Raw genomic sequence first — 24,124 nt, 5'->3', positions numbered from 1 at the left:
TGACTTCATAAGGAAACATACGGTGATATTCAGGGTAAACCATCCACCTATAACTTTTGTAAGCGATGTGCAAAGATGTTGACGTAACATCTTACATAAAGTTCGAAAACAAACGTAGGAAATAGATATTTCTTGTACAGACAAATTTTTTGTTACAATACTGTAAGCACAATTTTTCATGTTACGCAGAGTGCTGAGAAAAGGCCACTAATCGTCCACACTACACAACTGATCGACGGAAATGAGAAAATCGCCGGAACCGTGACTATAGGTCGATGATCTACTTTTCCTTTCTTCATAAATTCTGTTCATTTTTTTCCGTTCTTTATTATTACCAGAAGTTAGTGAATCGTCAAGGTTACAATATGCTCTCTGGCGTTGAACGCAATTATTGATGGCTTTCCATTTTTGTTGGTAGTAGTGATGTCTATGGATGTATGAGTCTTTTGATTACATTATACCGGTCTAGCATGAGAAAGGCAATTCAATATTTATTACATCCAATCATCTGTGCTAAAACAAACAAAAACACTATATCATTCCCAAATAATGCAACATTTAGTTTTAAAATTGACATCATATATATCTGAAATTAGATAAAGGATATAGTTAACTGAAGCCCAGACACTTTCAGAAATATACCTGTTGAAGTACGAAACAAATGTTGCATTTTTCCCAAATCTTTTCTGAAGTCATCAAGATATCGTGATAATATTCTGAATACAATTAGTGGAATCATGTTACTCTAAATCGCCATTCATTTCACCATTAAAAAACCGTTAGACACGAAACCGCGAAATTAGTTCGCCACGAAAATATTCCGTTTTCAGCAATTGTGAAAATGATAATGATGATGCTTAAACACTTACCCCAGGCATAATAACTCTCTCTATATCTCTGAAGATGTCTGGCCAAGGCTCGCCTTCCGTAGGAGCCGTTTCCGGTACCAAATTGCGCATGTACCCAGGTTGAACATCCGGGAATACGCGCCTCGTCCTGATGGTCTTCAGATAATCGGCAATGTAGTCCACCATATCCTTACCTGTGGAAAAGAAAACTAAAAACAATAGAGTGATATCTTTTCCATGTTTTCTGGAATTTAAGGATTTTTTTAAATAGTTCTTTAATGTTTTAAATTAAGATACGCTATTCAAATTAATATTTTATATTTAAATACGTTAGTCAAACTAAAATTCTTTAAGGATTAACTTGAATAGATTTTTTATGTTATGGAGATATAACACAAAAATCTGAGTGTACTCTAAATAAACCACGAAGCGGTTTATGATGAGAGTACACTCAGATTTTTGGTTCTATCTCCATAACATAAAAAATTTGTTCAAATTAATCCTTATAATTCAATTTACTAAAGATAATCTCTTCTTTATTCAAAATTCATTTTGGGACTCTTGTCTATGAAATCATTACGCCGTCAACTCGACCAATCAGAAGCAACGTTACAAACGGCAACGCCGTTTTTTTCTTTTATGGGCTGATAAAGTAAATTTTTAAGCCAATGAGAATGCTCGTAACAGACAAACTTGAATTATTAATTCGTAAATGAATAACTTTAACGTACATGTCACGAACATCTTCATTTAGTTCAAAGGTTTTGTTTTTGCCTTCTAAATGAACGTTGTATCATGTGTGGAATGTTTTTGGTTATATTTTAACCAATACAAACAATATATTAGAATGCACAGTGCACGACATCGGCGATTTATTACCATTCGACAAGCATAAATTTGTTTCTATTGAGTCAGCGTGATATGATCAGTTAGGTGTGATGATCGATGTGGTGGCATGATTTCAAAAGTTGGTATAACACGAATACACCATAGTCCTCTAAAATACATGTCACACATGTATACAAGTGTATTACACATAAATATGATGCAGTTTATATGGCCTTCCTCAAATAGCATTAAACTATAAATTTTATGCCTTTTCATCATTTGAATGAAAAGTTATATGAATTTCACAGATCACTTTCGAATGCCCGGATGGAAGCATACAAGAGGTTTATAAAAAAAATACGTATGAAGACAGAATGCGAACTTATAAACTTAATGAGCCTGCATTTTCTTTTCTTATCCATCATGTGGAATTTGTGAAATAGATATTTATTTGTTATTTACATTTGAGAAATCAAATAAACTGTGGCATATAATTTGGTCTTCTTGCATGTTAAATAAAGTGATTCTAGAGAAACAGGACGTACAGAAGTCATGAACGATAAAAATAAGGCTTTGTCCTTGAATATACTTATACATTATATATACTTATACATTATATATAATGTGAATATAGTCTCAAGGAGAGAGAGAAACATAAATCGAAGTAGCAGATCATCAAGGAGGGACAGTGAATATGTGACCTGTTGATACAACGTTGCATGGCCATTTGATCGTATTATGTGTTGCTATTGTGGGTTGATCAATACTCATAACCATTGTCTTATCTAATTAACCCGTTAATTAACGTACAAAGTCATAAAATAACTCTGAATTAATCGTCAGAAATAGAAACAGAACTGAACAAGCCGTTCACTATATAATTACAGATACATGTTGTGGCTTCCATCGAATGAAGTGTGTACCTATTGAAGGTCGTTTCGTTAAATGATCAATTTTGAAAAAATATATTAAGTTTATTCCTATTTTTGTGGATCGATCCGAAATACAGATAATCGAAATGCATGTGAGGAACTTTGGATTATTACTAATATTTAATTCTAATCGATATGTATAAAAGAAGAAAGCAGTTATCCAAAGGGACCATGGTGCTAATACAAATCATTTCATTGAGTAAAGAACTCAATAAGAGACTGGGAAATAACAGCATTCAATCAACGGGGGATTGGATTATATAGATTTAGTTACTCAAACATAGGGAAGAATGGAGACCTGTTCTTTCGTCATGAATTGGTTGTGTGTTTTACATACCGCAGACTTGGAGTCATATTAAAATATCAATTCATTTATTTTCGATAAGGAATATGGAATTATATCAATCACGAATGAAAAGCATTTGTACAAAAATGTTGCTAGATGATCGTTTGATAAATATCAATGAAGATGGACATTTTGGATATTACAGTTGACCAAGTTATTTTTCAGTTCTGTAAATTCTCTCATAAGATTAAACTTACTACGTAGATATTATTGCATTTTAATTTTCAGTATAAAAAATCTATAAGATATGTTTTATGTAAATCTTAAGTATCCGTATGTCTTGCTGTACAACACATATCTGAATATGACTAACACTGAGGCACTCGTCCCTTTAAATCCATAATGAACTGGTCCAGCCTTTGAGTTGAAAGGGTTCAAATGCGACTTCAGGGATGAATGGCTTTTTCATCATTGTGTGGAATACTGTCAGAACCGCAGCCTCATCATTTCTTTCTATACTACATAAATCCACAATTTCATTGGACAAAAAATGTCCAATTGGAGAGAAAAGCGTTGGCCTTGGTTTGAAAACAATGTGGCACAGCAACTGGTATCCTGCCTGTGTGTTCTGACAATAGGTACACATGTGTCTAAATATGGTAAAATAGTCATCCTTCATAAATCTTACAATTGGTAGACCAATAATTGTAGGTTGGAGATGAAACAAATGATTTATAAACCTATCACCACATCTCATAAGGTTCGTGATATCGATAGCATGTTTTCCATTTTGATTATCGTCGTATGATCAAAAGTAAACCGCACGATAAGTTAGTTTTCTCTTGAACATAGACACGGAATCTATTCAAAATCACTATTCATTGGTGTTTCCATATCGGGCCTGTATCGCAACAAAACATACATATAATCATGCATAATTAATCTTATAAATTTAAGTACAGGCTGTGCTTCTATTTATAACATTTTTTCATACCGACGATATTGGTTATACACATTTAACGTATCACCTCTTCCCGTGGGAATAACATTTATGAATGTTTTGAGTCAGTTTATACCAGTAAAAATGATATTATGTTTAATAATCGATGAAGAGACCTAACTAGTGGAAGATAAAACAAATAATACATATTTGATATATATATGTGTTATATATAAGACAAATAAATCTCACAATATTTATATTTAACTAGTGTCTTATTTTGAGAACAAAGTTTGCTAACGTTAGCATGGTCCAGTGCTATAAAGGTGTTTAATATGCTACCACTGCATGATCACATATCCATTGTCTACGGTAGGAAAACAATTTAATTTGGGTTCACTATTACAAGGAAACATATCACAAGTATACTGCAGTTTTAAAAAACAGATAGACATTCCCACATGCGCGCAATACTGTGCATGTCATGGAGACCCGGTATACATGACCTTAGACGTTACACCAGGAATACACGAATAGCGTGTTATAACATTCGAGATATATTTTTTTATGACAATCATACTTTTAAACTATGGCAACTTTCTGTCCATAGTTTTACAACTTCCTTCATTTTTACGTTTAACGATCCCGTATTAGGATCATACGAATCCAGTATAAGAACCAAGGAATGATGACAATACTTTGTGTGGGAGTAAGTCGGAATTAACATGGAAATGGACACTGAATAAATTGATTCAACTCTGACTGCCATGGACACTTCTAATTCCAATAAGTTGACTAAATACAGGAGATGATTAACACATGACATCGAGGCTATCAATTACCGATGGAAACAATACTGTGCCCGGCAGACGAACTTTCTGAGAAATATCCCGGAATTTCCCGGACACTAACGGACATTAACGAATTGCAATGAGGATTTTTAAATTATCATTTGACAATGGAACTTTGAAACCGGTGAAAGATTTGACTAAGATATAACTCCTCGATTCTGAATGTATTTGATGGTGTTTTCTATCGGGGGAACTTTGATTGAAAACCTGGAATGAGACGAAAACATGCTAAAAGATGTTAATAAAGAACATTTTGAACTGCTTTGGTTTCAGGTCAAAATGTAACACTGACGTATTCCAAATAGTCACTAAAATGGTATAGGAAATACCGGAAGTATATCATTTCTTGACAAAATTTTCTTTGCAAACTATATTTACAACATGCCCCAAATCATTCCACACATATTTGTAAGGAACGTGGCAAAAAGCTTTAATCAAATTGTTGAATTCACTTTGCTAAATGTTAATAATTGACATGGAACCTGAAATATATATTTTTGTTTAACTCTTCGAAAATACTTTTTAATCATTTTTCCTACTCTGTTTATAAACACTACTTAACGATGCTCCACCGCCGACAGAGCATAAATGATATTCACAATTTGAACAATAATTGGAGTTTAATTGTATATATATATATGTCTAATTAACACAAAAAATATAAAATGTTTTATTTCGCCTTTGTTGAATGCGCAATCAGTACTTCATTCCATATAGGATATAGTGCCATGGAATTTTTTCGGGATGCAATTAATTATTTTTCCTATCTTTAACTTGAAGTCAAATTAAAAGCTCAAACTTTTCAGTGGTGGTAACTGTGTAAAGTAAGTAACTTTTGTAACTTTAGAAAAATACTTAATCGTCTGCTCCTGTTTTTGATAGTTAAAACATACCATTTGTCAGCGATTGAGTATCTTAAATAATGTAAATTTTCTAAACTTAAGAAACTAATTGAACTATATATTGTTCTCAGGTGGAAGGATACATACTACACAATGCGGCCGAACGTGTTCCGGAAACACACGAGTCAAACACTTGAGACAGTGCCTAGTGGCCTCCGGCCAGTGTAAAGTGGTTAGCATGTCACACGCGGCAGTGACATATGGCGTGGAGCTTCACTCAAACGTCCAAACACCGTCAGTGACGTGGACAAGCACTGTTAGCTTGACAATAGCAACGACAGCAAGATACAAATTGTATATATTTCAACTTTGTTTAATCCGTCCATACAGTTAGTTTGTATATAAATTGTATAGATGTATGAATCATAATTCATAATGGTATCGATATCCATACAGTCACAACTGCCTATAGACGCCCAATGGACAGAGGGAAACACCGGTCATTCTATATAATTAGACGGTCTTAAAATGTACAATTGTGATGAAATTGGTCGTCTGGGATCCTAGACAAGTGGCCATATTAGTAGGTGGTCGTTATACAAAGTTGCTACTATAAACATGTTTTACAGCATATACTAAACCTGTCCTATTAATGTTTAAATAAGTTGTATATCAAGCTTGCAATGCGTTGTGTTTTTGAGATAACTCACTGCCCGAGGGTGTATGTGTCTCATGCTGTAATAAATTGGACAGAGGACGGGTCTGGAGTCTAACACCGGCCAAGATCTCTGACAACCATTAATTACCCAAGGCTTCGGGATCAGGATAAGGATGTATATAGATTAAAATCACTGTTACAATGCTTAGTATGCCAATCCAAACAATGTATATTATCACATCTTCTGCATGTACATAAATAGAAAGGAGGTTCCGCAAATAACTCTCCTTGTCGATAGTTGAAAGGTGGGGAGTGGACACACAGTTAAAATATTTGAAACTTATCACAGATATCCAGAGTTTGAATCTGACTCCCGTGAAACAATTATACCTGTTGTTTTCGGTATTATTAGTTGGTGTAATGTGTAAATGTCTAACAGTTACTGAAAAAGTGCACATTTCAGCGGGGAAATCATTTTAGCGCATTTCGCATTAGTCACTTTGAACTAAATGAATACGCATATTGCATTTTTTTCTGTAAGTCTTTGATAGAACTGTCATAGTGAGTTTTCAATTCATCATTTCGCGAGTTTCTGCAAAATATTATTTGAATTTTATTACGCTACGTACGTTAATGGTAATGGAAACAATGGAAAAGATGAATTTGGAATTTTGAAACAACAATTTACAGACGTTTGTTTTCTAATTGGTCTTATTAATAATAACATGCTCGGATATGACCATTTCTATGATCAGTGCAACACAAATATGTCCAAAGAAATTTTTTGAAGTAGGAAAAAAATAAGTAAAGAAAAAAAAAACTTCATTACAATTAACGTTTACTGTTTCTTTGTGTTTTACTGATATTTTGGCATTTGATGTTGAAAGAACTACTGCATATCTATATGTACAATGTATTAATCCATTAAGATGATGCACAGATGATGTCCGAGAACCAAAATATTCAACTGTACACACGGCTTTTGTTTTGTATTTTATTTTTCTTGAATATTACACATTATTTTGACTACAATTATGGTCACTTGCTTTGTACATTTTGGTTTCCTTTTATCACTATGAAACGATATAGACGTAGCTTCTAATATTCTAATAATGGTTCAAATACGACATGGGGAGTTTTTGTTGTCTGGTTATACACAGAATGCTTACTAGATTCATTGTACATTATACAGACCTCACAGAACCATCCACTATATATAAAGCATGTCAAGCAACCATCAATATATTTAGTATTAAGGTAACTCCCACCACTGTCAGTGTAAATAACGTAATGTTTTCTTTTCTAAATATGACAATTAAGTAAAAACAAATAAAGTCATCCCAACCCACTGAAATAAATGAAGACCGAATTATGAGAATATCCAGGACTTGTTACCGGAATAAACGTCGAACGTTCTCCTCTTCAAATTGGGTCTTTTGAAATGCTGTGGCAATTCACCCACTTTCGGTACATACTGTTTGAGTGCTTTCAATGTGTACAAGACATAGGATAACATAAGTGTAAACACATTTAGCAATATACTTTTAAATAACTCATAGTATGTGTACAGACAAAATCTGTTAATATTTACAGTATCCACCTACTAGACTAGGACGATATCAATACGTTTTACATATATATACTTATTGATTTACTACTTTATGGTTCAATAGAGTGATATAGTAGGTCATCTGGTACTTAACATATTCCTTGTATATGAGTTTTTTAATTAATGTTTTCATTGACGTACATTTGAGTCAAAGTAAATGTTGTTTTGCCAATAATGTGATATAGTGTTCAAAGTGTCTTCCTTTTTACCTTTTGTATTGCATTAAGATCTTAATGATTCTGATCATAATTGTTAATTCGTTTAAGTTTTACTACTTCTAAGCTTTCAGCATAAAGGAAATGGAACGACTGGTTTGCTGGTGTCGCTATAATGAGGCCGGGTGAGGTGTTCTGTGTCTTTAATGACAGGCTGCGGTGAGATAACACTATAGAAGGTCAGGAGTCACTCTGTCACAATAAATACATATTGCAATCTCAAATATCACAAACATGGTACACCTTACATGCAAATCTTTAAATTACATTGGCTGGTAACTGGACGGCACTGCCCAACCAACATTCCGTATATATTTTTTTCTAAACATAAAACATAGTCATAGGTTCTTATAAATGCAAAAGTACTATACATCACTAGCTTCTTTAATTCCCATCAATATTTTTGATGTGACAACTTCCTGCAAGGAGTCAAAATAGCAGGAAATAATACTTCAAAAACAATATTTTGATGTTTTATGCAACCTGGGTACATAACCCTGAACCTTCATAAGGGTATACATTGAACCAAGACAGAATGAGAGTTGACGTTAAGAGAAATCTTAAAAGAGAATGCTATTTTGGAATGGGAAAAAATAACAAGATTCCCAATTTAATCGCTGTTTTCGGGCATGTAAAGTGGACATCCTTTACAACACATTGGCGCTACCTTTGAGGCAGATATCCCATCCCCTTTTTATACAAATAACATTATTAATTATAACATTGGCTGTAGAAAATCTCCATAATCGATAACTCCTTAATTGATATATTAGCCCTTTTTATATGTTGCTTTAAACCTACCCGATAGTTATCCATCTAACTATGCACATGGCCATGGGGTGGTTTGTATAGTTATACAGTGTCATCATTAATCACCATCTCCATATCATTTAAAAGTACATAGGAGTGATGGGCACTTTACACATAACACAAATCTGGAAATGATGTAAACAATACTGCATACTGATAATATAAAAGTTAATCTATTAAACACACGTGTATAGATAGGAGTTAAGGTGTCTAGTATATAAACCTGGCAAATGAAGATAAGATGAAAAGTCCTTTGTCATCACAAAATTCACATGATTTATCATTAAACGTAACATGAGACATAAATCGAACATGACCTGGATATAATGAAGGCTACAACATGACCTGGATATAATGAAGGCTACAATTGCCGTCGGTAAAGTTGTGGATATACTACGGATACAGATCAGCTTTAAGTGAGCAACCACAACACATTTTAAAGTAACCAAAATATCCTAATTCTTGTACGAATATTAATTTATGTTTTTGCCGTCGTTGAATACAATTTCATTTGTAACAGTGTTTTTCCTCACCAGATATTTGTTTATTGTACAGCTGTTTCGATCGTTAGGTCGTGTCAGTGAGATGCTATGGGCTAAATATAAAGACGACAGCTTGGACTATAAAACATAATTCTATTTAAAGTCAATCATTAATCGACTAGAACAATGCAACTAAGTATGGGTATATAACTGGTACATGTACCTACCAATTATTGAAATCTTTACATGTACATTTCAAAGATTAAAATATCATTACAGTTCTTTCATTAGATATAAGGTATATAATTTTACAAACTTGAGCCGAATTCAATGTTATATATATATAATAAATACTCAAAGTGCATTACATGTATTTTCCTTATACAAAATATCAAAATATTATAATAATAATGACATAAGTGAAGGTTTTTAAAAATGTTACACTGGTGCTGTTGGGTCAATAGAAATGAAATATCAAGTCAAAATTGAACTACTAGCACGTACTATTGACGTAAATTTCATCACGCCGTTTGAAGTTGTGTCCATTCTAACTGTGTATACTAGATACGCGAAGTTCAATAGCACGCGGAAATAAGTTTGTTTAAAGTATATGTATGTCGGATGGCAACAATGAAGTAGAGACGCTTTTCTACCCCATCGGACAGAGATGTCTACACTTCCGGTGAGGATAGGATTTCTCTGTCTTAACTATGGCAAGACCGTTTGCACGCGTATAACATATTCGCGTGCTAAACAGAAAGTTTTAAACCGTCGTATGCAAATAAACATCAATCTGTGTAGTCCAATTGGATAATTTATATCACTTTTGACCTCAAGCTGGTGCTTCATGCGCGTGCAGAACTTTGATCTAATGATCATCGACAGCCTTCATATATCTCATTGATGTTTACCAGTTAAAGTGTATAAATGGTTTTGATACTAAATTAATATGTCAATATTTCTTTGACTTTGAATATTGCATAGTGGTACAGATTCTTGTGTGTCACAATGCAACGAGTTTAACAAAGTTTCTGACAAAATTAAAAGGAAAACCATTAAATTTGAGTTTATGTCCGGGTAGACTTTTAGTAGTTTTAAACATTGATTTGGAAATTACAGACAAATTAACACATTTTACCTTGAGGGTAGGACAGGGAAGTATCCACACTCGGAGGAAGCAAGCCTCGAGTTAGACAGTCATGAACCTAGCTCTTCCTCGGCCGTCCTTCCCTCAAGGTATGGAAATATACTATTTATCTTTCAGAATGCATGGCCTTTGAATATCAAGGCAGCTCTTTCTTAAAAGACAAATCTTAATTAAGATTTTGATAATTTAAAAGATTAATAAACTTGCATTCGAATTATGACCCCATGAAAATAGCACTTTTGGAAACGTTTATTGTTTCGTGGGCAGAGCATGTGCTTGTAAAGTCGAAGTAAACAAAAGTTCGTTCCTTAAAATACACTTGGATAAACACATATACTAGAGGCGACAGCATTAAGGTTACGGTCATGAACTCAACGCGATCAATAATGTCGTAATATACGCAGACATGACGTAATACTCTTAATAGGTAGAGTTCAATTATTCAATACTGGTCGTAACGACAATTCGAAATCTAAAAACAGTCGGAACGAAATGTCTGGTTTGATTTTGGCCATTCTAACAACGAATAAGGTCATTTCAGGGCAGTGCGCGACTTGTTCGTATGTTACACGATGTTCTAGTATTTTTGGAGACGCCCGTTTTCGTTAAATGCACGGAAATTTCTTTTCTTGTTGGATTGGTTTCATTGATGTAATTTTTCGACGCCTTCTTTGAACATTCGCTTTTTTGTGCAATAAAGTGATCAAATGACAGTATAATGAGCTGAACTTCACAGAAGAATTTATATGGCAATAAAGCACACGATAAATCTCACTTTTTTAATTCGAAGAACAATGTGACCTTGTGGTGTTGTGGTATCAGATTACTTCCTATCATTTCCGTTGTAGACGGTGGATACAATTATTCGTTGATTGACCTAGATTTGTTTTACATCCATTCTATGTATTTTCCATTTTTATATGAATGGGGGATCTCTTATTTCAGGTATTCAACGACACAAATAAATTTGATATCCAGCGAGACTTGGAGGTAGAATGGTTAACGTGTTCCGACATGTAATATTGCTAACACAAGAAACCTACGCTGGTTCGTTAACTAAGTCGGTGGGTTTCCTCCGGGTACTATGACAATCTTCTACCTGTGAAACCCCGTAAGGTTTACATGATAGGCTCTGTTACTTTGACTTCTAACAAAATAGACTATTAACAGCTGTATCCACAAATAATTAAATATCTTTCAGATTTAGTCAAATAATGGCAACAGTTGGAACAAACCTGTCTTTTGTTCATAAAAAGGCAAGCTGTCACCAAAACGTTTGTTCTTTAAGACAAACACATTTATATATCTTCTATAAAAGTTGAAACCTTCATCATATCAAATATGAAAATCTTAAGACTGCATTTTCATTGGAATAGAAATAATAATAAATGTACTTTCGCAAGTGCAACATCATTGACGTTCGTGCGGTGATATTAAAAATCAATAAATCCCAACAAGAAATGCGTTGAACATGTAATTACCTCCCTTGTCGATTGTATTTAATTACTTCCCCTGACACTGTCTTCTGTGGCAGAAATGGTGATAACAATTTTACATGAACAAAACAATGAGTATGTGAACTTTTCTTTGTAGCTCAGAAATAAATTCATTGTTACAGCGTGTTACTAACTATTCAGATGTGTCTTCTGCTGTTGTGGTCTTTATATTGCTATGACAAGTTTGAAACGCTATGTTTTGCTCGTGTTGTGTCAGTCGGACCATTACAGTGCTATTTCACTAAAGCATGTCGCAAAGGACACCGACCATCATATAACATCCGGTAACATTATACTGACAACGGCCTAACCAGTCGTCCCACTCCCTTAATTCTTCACAAAAAATGCTCCACCGCTGAAAAAATGTATTTTTTCTCTAGCAAAAACAGGAGAAGACGATTTGCTATTTCCTTCAGTTACAAAAGTTACTTAATTTATACAATTACAACCAATAAAAACTTTGAGCTTCCAATTTTATATCAATATGAAAATATTAAAAATAATTGAATGCATCCCAAAAAAATTCCCTGGAACTATGTCCTATATGAAATGCAGTACTGATTGCGCATGCACCGAAAGCAAAATAAATTGTTTTAAATAATTTTTTTATGTTAATTGTTCATATATATATATATACTATTAACCACCAATTATTGTTAAAATGATGGGTATCATTTATGCCCTGTCGGCGGATGAGCATCTTAAAGTAGTAATAGAAATAACCTTTTTATAGACTATTGTGTATATCGGTCCAGGAACAGAACCCAGAGTCTTCCGCACAGGAGCAAGGGCTCAGAACATTCAGTTGGTATCATGGGAGGCGTAAGAGAGAGGTAAGTTAGGAAGAGCAGGGCATATACGATCCTAAATTTGGACGCCTACTGCAATGCAGTTACTATAGTTGTTCAATTATAAATGCCTTGCCTAGAGGGCTATGAGGAACACTAGTGGCGTGGCATTTCGTGTCCTTAAAATAAACTAAAGGTAGATAATTGGAAACAGTATTTGGAGGTTATGCCAAATGCATACATGGAACACTTTGATCTAGCTTACGTTAGCTGTGTGAAAATGGTATATTCCTGGAGAGTGGGACGACGGATTATTCCGTTTTCATTATAATATGACCGGATGAAGTGTGCTTTTCCGATGTCTTCGGCAGGATGTTTTAGTGCGATAAAACTATAAACAGGGCAACAAGCGTTCAACCACACACAACATACAGTATGCATGGTAGGCCGTGCTTAAATGCCCCAAACTATTAATAAATTAATTAGTCATCCGACTGACTACCCCCCCACACACACACCAAAAAAGAGAGATAAATACTTTAACTATAAGCTGTCGCATCTATACTGTAAACAGAATGCGTACAATCCGACTTTTATTTTTTACAATTCGTAGAATACAGCAGGTCATTAATTTATTTAAACGTACATTATACTAAGACTGGAACATCGTGTTGTGACATTTAGGGATGAGGAACTACTTCTTCTTTTTTCTAGAATGAGGACATGTTAAAAGTATATTTGATATGGTATACGAAAGAAGTGCAGATATTGATAACAATATAGGGACTCCATTGTATAGTTAATCTAATTTAGATAGCCTTTGATGTTAAATATCGAGGTGAACAATACGTTGCTTTAATTGTATGCAAATCTAAAATGTCTAGAAAATGACAAGGTTACTCGATAAAAACTGAAGAAAAAATATTTTGAATCTGTTGAATATTTTGAATACAACATTATCTAAGTTGGTTGAATGACTCACCCTGAGTACAAATATCATAATCAGATATCGACAAAATGTCAGTTTGATGACAACAATTTGAATATTTCTATCTCAAGGTAGCAATAGGACTAATTTGCGATGATCGATAAATTTAATAAATTAAATTGTCATTTTTATTATTCTATTAGCAAACAAAGTTAAGCGGTAATCTGGGTAAGTATTTTGTACTATGGTTTGATTTGGTATATTTCTTAACTATTTTCTATACTGGAGTTCTGGAATCTTTATGCTGAATCCTTTCAACTTACCTACCACAACGTATCGTGCACAGTCTTCAGGCATTCAATATATGATGTGGTGATATATGATGTGGTGTGAATTCCTGTTTCGTCTCCATTGCATCCGTGGAAATAGTTCCAATTTGTATTTTTTTCACATCTTTGTAATTTTATTCATTTTAGCTGACAATGGGGTGAGTATACATAACATAAAAAAACATCAAATGATTGTCAAAGTCCTTTGTTCTCGGCTCGGTCCTTGGTAAGGATCAATAATACCATAAATGTTGTGATCTAAGTGCCATTTATGCCAATATCACTTGTATATTTTTATAATGACAAAAACGTTATTTTACATGTAGTATACATCATTGATTAGAGCAAAATTCCAACTTATGTTTTCGACTGGAACAAAACTGAAAAATGAACGCTTAAACGTTGAAACGTTGATATCATGTGTGTGTGTTATGTTTTTACCTCATGTGTTTGGGGTTTATACCGTATGTTAGTGTAGTGTCCCACTGTATTATGATAATTTTGTCCTTTGTATCCATGTGTCAGTAAAACTTAAGCCAACCTTGAAGTGCTGAATGGTACAGTCAAAATACACCGAACAGATGGTATCATCTGATAACATTACTCTGAAGTCTATGCAGCTAATTACTATGCAGCTTAACTTATCAGTGATTTTGTCCATGATATCTAGAGGAGACATTTTCACTTCGAATGCATCCTGACGTCTTGTTAAGTGGTTCAAATAAATATATAGACAGTTACGAATTTCTCACGACGAAATTTGAGTGCATTTCACATACCGAAGGCCTCTGTCAATATTAACGTTCATGTTGTCAGTGCGGTCATACTAATTAGTACAACCAATACACGGGTTGCATCAGCTATAGTGGTTAAGTTCAAATATTGAAAATGATTATAAAAGGCAATGTTTATTGTTAATGTTGCTAAAACTATTGTCTCCCTCCTCGAGGGGAGCTAGTAATAACTGATTGTAATGAATGGTGAAGCAATAGATTTATTTAAAGATGGCATGATCAATTATGATAATGATAATTGACCTGTATCTATTGTCATGGCAATTATACTTGGATATTTCTATTTACATTGCTGACCCCCGTTACAACAATGTAAAGCTCGCTCGACACTGGACCATTCAGATTTTTGATCACACAGTCTACAGCACTTATGACAAAAAGTTTTTTTTGTTGAAAGTGTTTTTATATCTAAAACCGAATTAATTGGTTCTTCAGTTTTACGTCAAACCATTATAATTTTTCGAATGTATGCTAATATTTCTATAATCATTTGGCATTTTCTCTTGTTTAATGATTTTATATACTTCATTATTTATTATCAAATTATTTTGAAAATCATAGTTTTCTAGAGGCATTATACCATGCATGCATTACCTTCTAAGTCTAGCTTGCTTATTTACATTTGTGACACTTCCTATTTAGTATCATATATATATATTCCGACTCCAGCCAGAATCTTGCATTCTTAATGGTTAACAAGAACTCACTTTATTCTACATTTGCATATTAAAGAGTTATCTACATTTGTGGGTAGGTATTGATTGTGACGTCATTTGTTTGCGAGCGTAACGTCATAATTGTAGAAGAAATCGACGTAAATTGCGCTCACAAATATGACGTCACAATGAATACCTACACGCAAGGGAGCTACCTCTGCAATATGCAAATATCTAAGATGTTGCACTAGTAGAATCTCGTATTTGAACGATAAAGTTATCATTCACAACAAGATGACAACCAATGCGAGACGCTCTTCGCGCAGACGGTGCATGGAAACAAATCGTGTAAAATTTTTCAACACTGGTTACAATTTCAAATGCAACGACAGATGGATGAGTTATCAACACGAATGATTTTAGCTTATTACTCAATGCATTCGATAAGAAAAACATTGCGGAATTCACTTTGGTCATAATTCTGCAGTTATTTCTAATGATTTTTAGGGCCTTCGATCTTATACGAAAAACCAACATTGGGTATAAAAGAAACATGTACCAGACTCAGCTCTACCTTGGTCGATACACATTACCTTTAGCCCCGATATATTTCCAAATTAGGAATGAGTAAGTAACTCTGGAACTAACAATAGTTTAATCGAAAGATGACATTTTTGTTCAAAGTTGAAATGACTGTAAACGTTAGTAACCATAATTCTCAGAAGAGAAGTTATGATCGCGCCCCGTTCTATGGGTCCCGTAATTCTCAGAAGAGAACATACGATCTTGCCCCGTTCTTTAGGTACACATGTCCTGCCTCACATACCACCTCACGAGCATACTGTCAAATCATATTACTACCACGCACACGTAATCTGTTAAGGAGCACTCTAATAACAAGTATTATTATCACGACCCTACTTTACAATAGGAGTGTGGTTTAGACACCCTTGACCACTTGACCACTTGACCGGCTTAGCGCCAGTATGGGTTGTCTTGATTAATTATCGAGTTGACTTGTTCAGTAATGTTCTTGCTAACTGTCCAGAGTCAACTCTCACAAACCGATGGGTATGTACTTCGCGGAAATCAAACGTCTGGTGTACCGAGACTTTTCATGTTGACAAAATGGCGCCCATTACATTCTACATATCACAAAATGATCAATAAGTAATCCGGAGAGTTTATATTATATTCTCACGAGATTTGAAATTAAGAAACGAGATTTGATATGCATATCAGCCCAGCAAGGCATATGTGAACTACTAGTTACACCAAGATGGTGTAGTTATATTATATTACATATATAGTCTCGCGAGAACGTAACGTGACTTTGACCTGAAAATGCTCTATTTGATGGACTAGACAAGTCGGTGTGTAATCACATTCTTGTGTACCAACATTAAGTATTGAGATCTTACAATACTTTTGTTTGGAAACTAAAACTGCTACTGTGAATATAATTAAATGGTATTTTAGGGAAATAACAAACTGTTTTTGTTATCTGGTCAAATATTGAGGACATCAACAAATAGAAGAGATAAGTGTCAATCACACTCTTGTCTTAGTGATCAAATACTTGTATGAACAAAATCAACATGTACCCAAATAATGTCAACTGTAACCCAGCTTTCATTCACAATCAATATTTTCCGCTGAATTCACGAAATTTCATCACCGCGTGTATATCTTTAACAATCGTAATATACGTATTTGCTGGGATTTCGTCATGATTCAGAAGATTATTGAAAAAACTCGTGTTATAAAACATGTGGAAATAAGATTACGTAGACAACAAGCAGGGTCGTAACGAATCGGATACTTTTGATAAAAAATTAAATTCGACGTTATCCGACATTGTAACAACGAGTCTACAGAACTCCCAAGAACGGCTCATGAATATTTCGACTTCTGTTTGGCAACGCTCGTCAGTTATATGACGACCAGTTTAACATTAAAACGCGTATTTTACAGGCATTGGGCTTGATTAATTGTTGTACCTAGTTTAATTAGAAATCGTCATAAATATTATTGATTTAGATTTATTGTAACTAAATCTCTACAAATAGTATGGATATCGGAGTGGAATTTAAACAATTTGTAATTTCCTTATCTAGTGATAGTTCGTCCCGTTCACTGTACATGCCTGAGCTAACATTGAACAGCGAACGTATCTTAGAGCAACAGAATGACCCGATTTACACACGAATGCCTCCGGCGTATTGACAAATCCATTCATTATGTATAACGATTCTGTCACCATTTTGAACAAATATGTAACAGTAAGACACTGAAAACGAGATAATTAAACACTGAGATTGACTAGTGTCATGGAGAAAACAAATTTGATGTTTTTGTTGTTGTTGTTTTTATTTTTATGATTATTTGAAAAATTCCATTACACTACTAGCCGTACATTTTGTTCTTAAATTGATAGGTATGGATGTATCTTACGGTTAACTAGATTCCAATAGTCTTAGAATATTTTATAGGATGTACACGTATATTGTAATTGCTTATATTATTGAACTTGTATAAAATATAACAACATGTCAATTCGTTAATGGTTAAATACGTTGGATCTTTTGTATCAGAATCCAATATCGTGATGAAAAATACAACCTTTGACAACCAGCAGATGTGGTGATAGCTAAATGTGAAATACAAATGTCCATTTTAACTCAGGATCACCAGTTTGGGATGTATCTATGTTGTCATTGGGTATCATTATACTTGGAATATGATGTAAGTAGAACATTACCTTTACATAGTCTTACTCATACATACTCTGCCTTACATGAATCGTCTGGGCATTTTTAAAACGTTTAAAGATTCCTTATCAATGGAAATGACTATCTTCGGAATGAATCAGTTACAGCGTTGCCATTGCAGTTTAGATTTTCGCAAATAACGTTGAAAGTCATCATGAATAATTAAGTCTTGTCTCTTGCTACTAGTTTTGTTACATTATATTGCGAACGATCGTTTGGAATAGAATACAAAACATTAAGTGACAAAAACCTGATGACTATACATTTTATAAACATATCACTACATCACCATTTCATGAATACACGAACATTTTAAGGGGATAGTAGGCTATGTCTGACGTCCAATCACATTGCTTTCTATATTTTTGCTTATAAAACATTTGAAAATCGAAATATAAGAATACATGCCCGGCTTTCTTGGCGTCCTTATTAGAAGTACTCATGTGAAACCTAGCTGTTGTTCAAATGATGAACATTACATTTCCATTTCATATCTAAACCTATATGTATATAGGCCTATTTTATATCAATTAATGGCTGCAAAGAGGTACCAACGCCACATCTAAGAATTTGTAATATTTATCAGGATCTGAGAATTATTAAAAAGCATTGCATACTCGCTCAGAAATGGGTACAGGGAAAGATGCATGAGTTCAAGTAAACTCATGATCGGCAATACCAAATGGTTAAACATGGTATTCACCAGGAGCTAACTACTGTGTTATTTTGACTTCACCAATGCCTAGCTATTATGTTTATGTACAATACAAAAAGGTTAAATTTGGAGTTCACCAACTCCTAGGTACTGTGTTTATGTGATATTGTGCCTGGATCAGTGTGGTAAGTAGATTTCACGTGTACGTGATATAGTGACATTTGAGCACTCCTCTGAAACAAATAATGACAATGCACTCAGACTGAGAACGTCAACCTAGCATTATCTTCCGAGCAGGATTCGTTGTGTCCGTGTAACTTTCTATAGCAGGTATTGCAAACATTTTAAGGTGTTATTCAGTCAACCTGTCATACACAAAGATGTTCATGATACCATCAGCAGCCTTTTATTAACACTACGGCGAATATAAAATCTGTCGGAGAATGTGGTTCATAAATAATACAGATCGGGCTATAAACACTGCCCTACACGTACGTTATCCACAGTTGATCTTTATATATATATATATATAGAATCGTCCATTCATGGTATTAAATAGTCTCATATGACGAAAGTCTTACAGCTTTAATATAAACAGTAAATTATTTAGAATACATACGTTTCGGATTTATAAATAGAGCGTACATGACTATAATATATGACTGAAGGCAAGGCCTTAAAGGGCGCAGCCAGATGTTTTAATATGAATCATGCACGGCAAAGGAAGAGCGAAGCTCTACTTGTTTATTTTATTTTCTATTTCATGTATAAGACAAACATTAGAAATTGAATGACACACTTTCAACAATAGAAGTATATGACTCAAAGAAATGAACTTAAAGATTCGGATTTCTCTGTGTCCATTCAAGGCCTGGAGTGCCGTGTATGCAAATCCCATTATTTCGCGCCGTTTGTTGACGTTATGTGACGTCACAATTCCTTGTGCTCATCTCCGCCTTGGTGGATATTTTGACTGCATTCTATAGCTTTTAATTTTCAAAGTGTTAATACTATTATTTAAAAAATAATAAAAAAAAAATGTTTTATTACCCCTGTTATGCATTTGCATTAGTTAAAAAAATATGTTTACTGGGCAGTACCGGAGCAACGCGCAACCTCCCCATATGTATGAAAAAATAGCGGTCGCAAAATAAAGCTGTCAGTGTTTAGGATTGAATTTTGAAGGTTGTGTTTTTTCTTATATTTTCGTGTTATTGTTACCTTAGAAGTGCTGCGCCCTTATTAATTTGTAGTACATGTATACTTGCACTGTAATAAAACATTTGTTTTTCTTGAGAGATGTAATTTTTTTCGTGAAATACAATTTTTGTAAGATATGATTTTTTGTGAGTTAATTATTTTCTTGAGATACAATTCTTTCGTGAGATATAATGTTTCGCGATACAAAGTATTGTATACACAGAAATAAACTATTTTGAAATGACGCTTACAGACCACATGGAATCGTTTCACGGGTTTGGGTTTTATTCGTTTAGTATCCTATTAGCAGCCAGGGTCATGTAAGGATTTAATCCATGAGATGGAACAGCAATTTTGACGGTGAACAGATGACGTCACCACGTCAACATTACTGACGTCAAAATGGTCAGGTTTTTGGTGTCAGTTATACCGCCACATACTTCACTTTACCTTGGTAAGTTTGTACAGTAGAAGTGACAAGTAAATTTAAATATTCAGATATAAATGTATGGTTATCATTAAGAGTCCTTGATCGCAAATTTATGTATTCTCGAATATGTTGAAAATAACACAGATGTGAAATATTTTATACGAGAAAACAGTGAAGTCTGTAATATTCATTACTGTCAAGGTACCGTGACTCCAAGAACAGGGAAACACATTCTAATTAGGCCATACATTGATAAAATATTTTCTATTTCTTCTCCTTTGTAATTAGGTGTTGTGTCATCAATTCTGCTTTTTATCATAATCTGATAACTTGCTACATTATTGATCTATAGGATTATAAGTACTTCGTGGCCAACGTCTGTCTACTGTATAGATAAATCTTATGGGGAAAATCAGAATTCTTGATTCGTCACATAGTGTGAATTGCCAAAAAGCCCTAATCCAGATGCGATGTGAACTATGTTAAACTAAATTGAAATTTAACTACAAATTAAAAGAGTGGATCTCTTTGAAATGTTCTATTAAAACAAAGCATTCCATTCCACGATACAAATGTAAGTCTGTAACAACACAATAGACTATTAATACAGTGCTTTCAAAGGTAACAGTCGGCTATATCAATATAGGTCAATTTAAGTATTTCAAATTGTCTCTGCAGAAAATAACAGACTAACGATGGATTCCAAATGACGCTCAGCTGTGACGAACACTAGCTTACACGTCCTGTTAAATAATGTCCGTTAACTCTAACGCTTAGTTAATATTTTGCTTCATAATTACATTAACTCTTATTATCTTTCCGATTTGATGCGAGTGATGGCGTTTCATTTACATTGGTGTTTAATTGACATACCGTTTGTTCGATAGATGTTGCGAGTTGGGGATATAGACGTTAGAAGTTACGAGTTGTGGATATCGAGATACCGTTTGTTCGTTAGAAGTTGCTTGCGAGTTGTGGATATCGAGATACCGTTTGTAAGTTAGATGTTTGGAATTGTGGATATCGAGATACCGTTTGTAAGTAAGATGTTGCGAGTTATGGATAAATAACCTAAAATGATAGATACATACAAGAGGAGTCGAGGATCTTGTATCGAGATACCGATGTTTCGAGATAAGAATATCGAGATACCGTTTGTACGTTAAATATTTGGAATTGTGGATATCGATATACCGTTTGTAAGTAAGATGTTGCGAGTTATGGATAAGTAACCTAAAATGATACATACATACAAGAGGAGTCGAGGATCTTGTATCGAGATACCTATGTTTCGAGATAAGGATATCGAGATACCGTTTGTAATTTAGATGTTACGAGTTGTGGATATCGAGATACCGTTTGTATGTTAGATGTTGCGAGTTGTATAGTAGTATATTAGACTCGGTTATAACCGGAACAAGGATATTTAGCAATTAATCTATCAAATCAGCATACGAGTAAAAGGGATATATTTCCGAAATCACCTATTAACTCTCAATAAAAATGTGTTGGTCAAACCAAAGAGAAGTAAAAATGGTGACGAATTTGGCCGAGCATGTGCGTATCGGATCTTTATGTTAAAATGTATTTAGACTCGGTTATAACGGAAACAAGGACGTTGAGCATTTACAGAAACACCTCATACAAATAGCTGACTAAACATGCTGACCTGGTACAACATTTTCTTTATTTCAAAATTCCATTATTATATAACACTACTCTACATGATGGTCCACACAGAGGGTAAACCATGACTTTAATCGTGAACACAAAACCCGGCAACAGACTGAGTCTGGTAACTAACTAACTAACTAATCAACCCACCATGACTCCAAGTCACCAGTTAGAAGAGTTTATATTGTCCAGGGCATCCAGCACACCATTGAGAGTATGTTTTTGACTCTCAAATATCAGATTTCAAATTTGAGTTTGAAGCATGTGAATATTTGATTTTGACTCTCCAGAATTCTGAGAAATTATGATTTGACTCCTGAATCTGCCTTAAGTAAATGGTCGACTGGATGCCCTGATAGACCAACAAATGACAAATCCTAATGATTTGTTGTATACAGGAAAAAAACGATCGTTACTTTTTTGTTCATAAAAAGAATTACAAAAATGATGTAAAAAAGTCATTGTAATCTTAACTCATACAAGTTATTGCCAATTGAGTGTTATTTTTCAGTATTTTTATTTATTGTAAAAAGCTTTATATCAAAATATGTTAATAATAACTTGTTTTCTAAATTACTAACTTCATATTACCGTATTTCAATAATGTCAATAATAAATAATGGTTGTATTAGAATAACTCTATAGAGTTCTGAGAAATAATTTAAAACACTTACCTCTTTTTCTGTATTCCTCGAAATCCATGTTGTCTTGATATGTTCGATACAATATCACGTTGTATTGTCCTTTTTTAATAATTCAGATCGTCCAGTGGCACAAATTACAGCTTTCTATCAAAACATTGTGATAATCACTTGCTCTCTAAATCATTAACTTTTGACGATATGCTGTGAAACCAAATTTTGCTGTTATATACTACACTGGTTTTAAAGTCATTCGTGTCGATATCAATTAACTTTCTCGTATATTCCGTAATGTACCTGCAGATAAAAATAAAATCAGAATCCACTCATAAACGTCTAGGACATAATCGATACTGAGTAAAGATATCCTAATATAATTTCAATATTACCAAGGCTTAAATGTAAAAGTAAAACTCAAATTGCTTGACCTACAAAGAGTTTAACATGTAGAGAAATACATAATTAAACTATATACATATGTTAGAAACAATCCCGTTCAGTTTGCTCTCGCACAATGCTCAATATGTACTGTATGTCGACGGATATTTTCAGAATCCTTATATCAATTTCTTTCAGACATCAAAGGTTACGGCACAACTTGCAAATCATGACAAGACAAAAAGAAATCGAAATACGCAAGTATCCAGAATATATAATGTCTCTAAGGTAGCATTTAACTATTTAGTAATGACAAATGAGTGATGGAATCTGTTTGATCCTTATTCAGATATTCTCTCATTAACAATTAAAATCTCGCTAAGACAAAGCGTTTCCTAACCCCTCCTGTCTTAAAGAATTGCAGCGGCGATTGAAAAAGGCGTTATTTAAAAGTTTCCGTCAAGAAAGGTGTGTCAATCACATGGTCGAATGAAATCGTAATCATGTATCTCTATACGTTCCCACATTAAAGACAATTCACAGGCTGTGTCGCTATATAATTCAGTGCACATTCACATTCACCGAACGGAAAGCGAACATCACCAATAAGAGATTTAGAATAGGGTTGCACGTGCGTTGGATCCGTTCTGTTGTGTGTTGTGTGACGATAAAACGCCCCGCGGGAAATAGCTCGCGACTCAACATCAATACCCAGCATCCGCCGTACAACCAACCAATCAATGAGCCTGTAACATTGGCCCATCTCAGCAATAGACATGTTACTGTTGCACACGTAGGCGGTATGTGTATATCTATCACGTGACCACTAGAACTTCATCGTCATTTACATTGCCATAAGTATATCATCCATGAGACATAGAAGGAATGTGCACCCGTACGTAAAGAAGTTTTCTGTTTATCAGATATACCTGACCA

At 34.0% G+C, this 24,124-nt stretch overlaps 1 protein-coding gene across 1 annotated transcript in view; it reads right to left on the bottom strand.

Annotated features, from left to right (window-relative positions):
- The window catches only part of LOC138306220 (aromatic-L-amino-acid decarboxylase-like), a 45,912-nt gene extending 22,202 nt beyond the window's left edge, over positions 1-23,710 (bottom strand). The window contains exons 1-3 of the mRNA XM_069246622.1: positions 23,589-23,710; positions 22,844-23,107; positions 870-1,042 (exon numbers count right to left, since the gene is read on the bottom strand). Of these exons, the coding sequence (XP_069102723.1) occupies positions 870-1,042; positions 22,844-22,871 (201 nt within the window). The 5' untranslated portion in view covers positions 22,872-23,107; positions 23,589-23,710. The remainder of the gene's footprint in view (positions 1-869; positions 1,043-22,843; positions 23,108-23,588) is intronic.
- Positions 23,711-24,124: the final 414 nt, after the last annotated feature.

The sequence above is a fragment of the Argopecten irradians genome, chromosome 13, assembly GCF_041381155.1.
Source record: "Argopecten irradians isolate NY chromosome 13, Ai_NY, whole genome shotgun sequence".
Lineage (NCBI taxonomy): Eukaryota > Metazoa > Mollusca > Bivalvia > Pectinida > Pectinidae > Argopecten > Argopecten irradians.
This window is presented reverse-complemented; position numbering and strand designations above follow the sequence as displayed.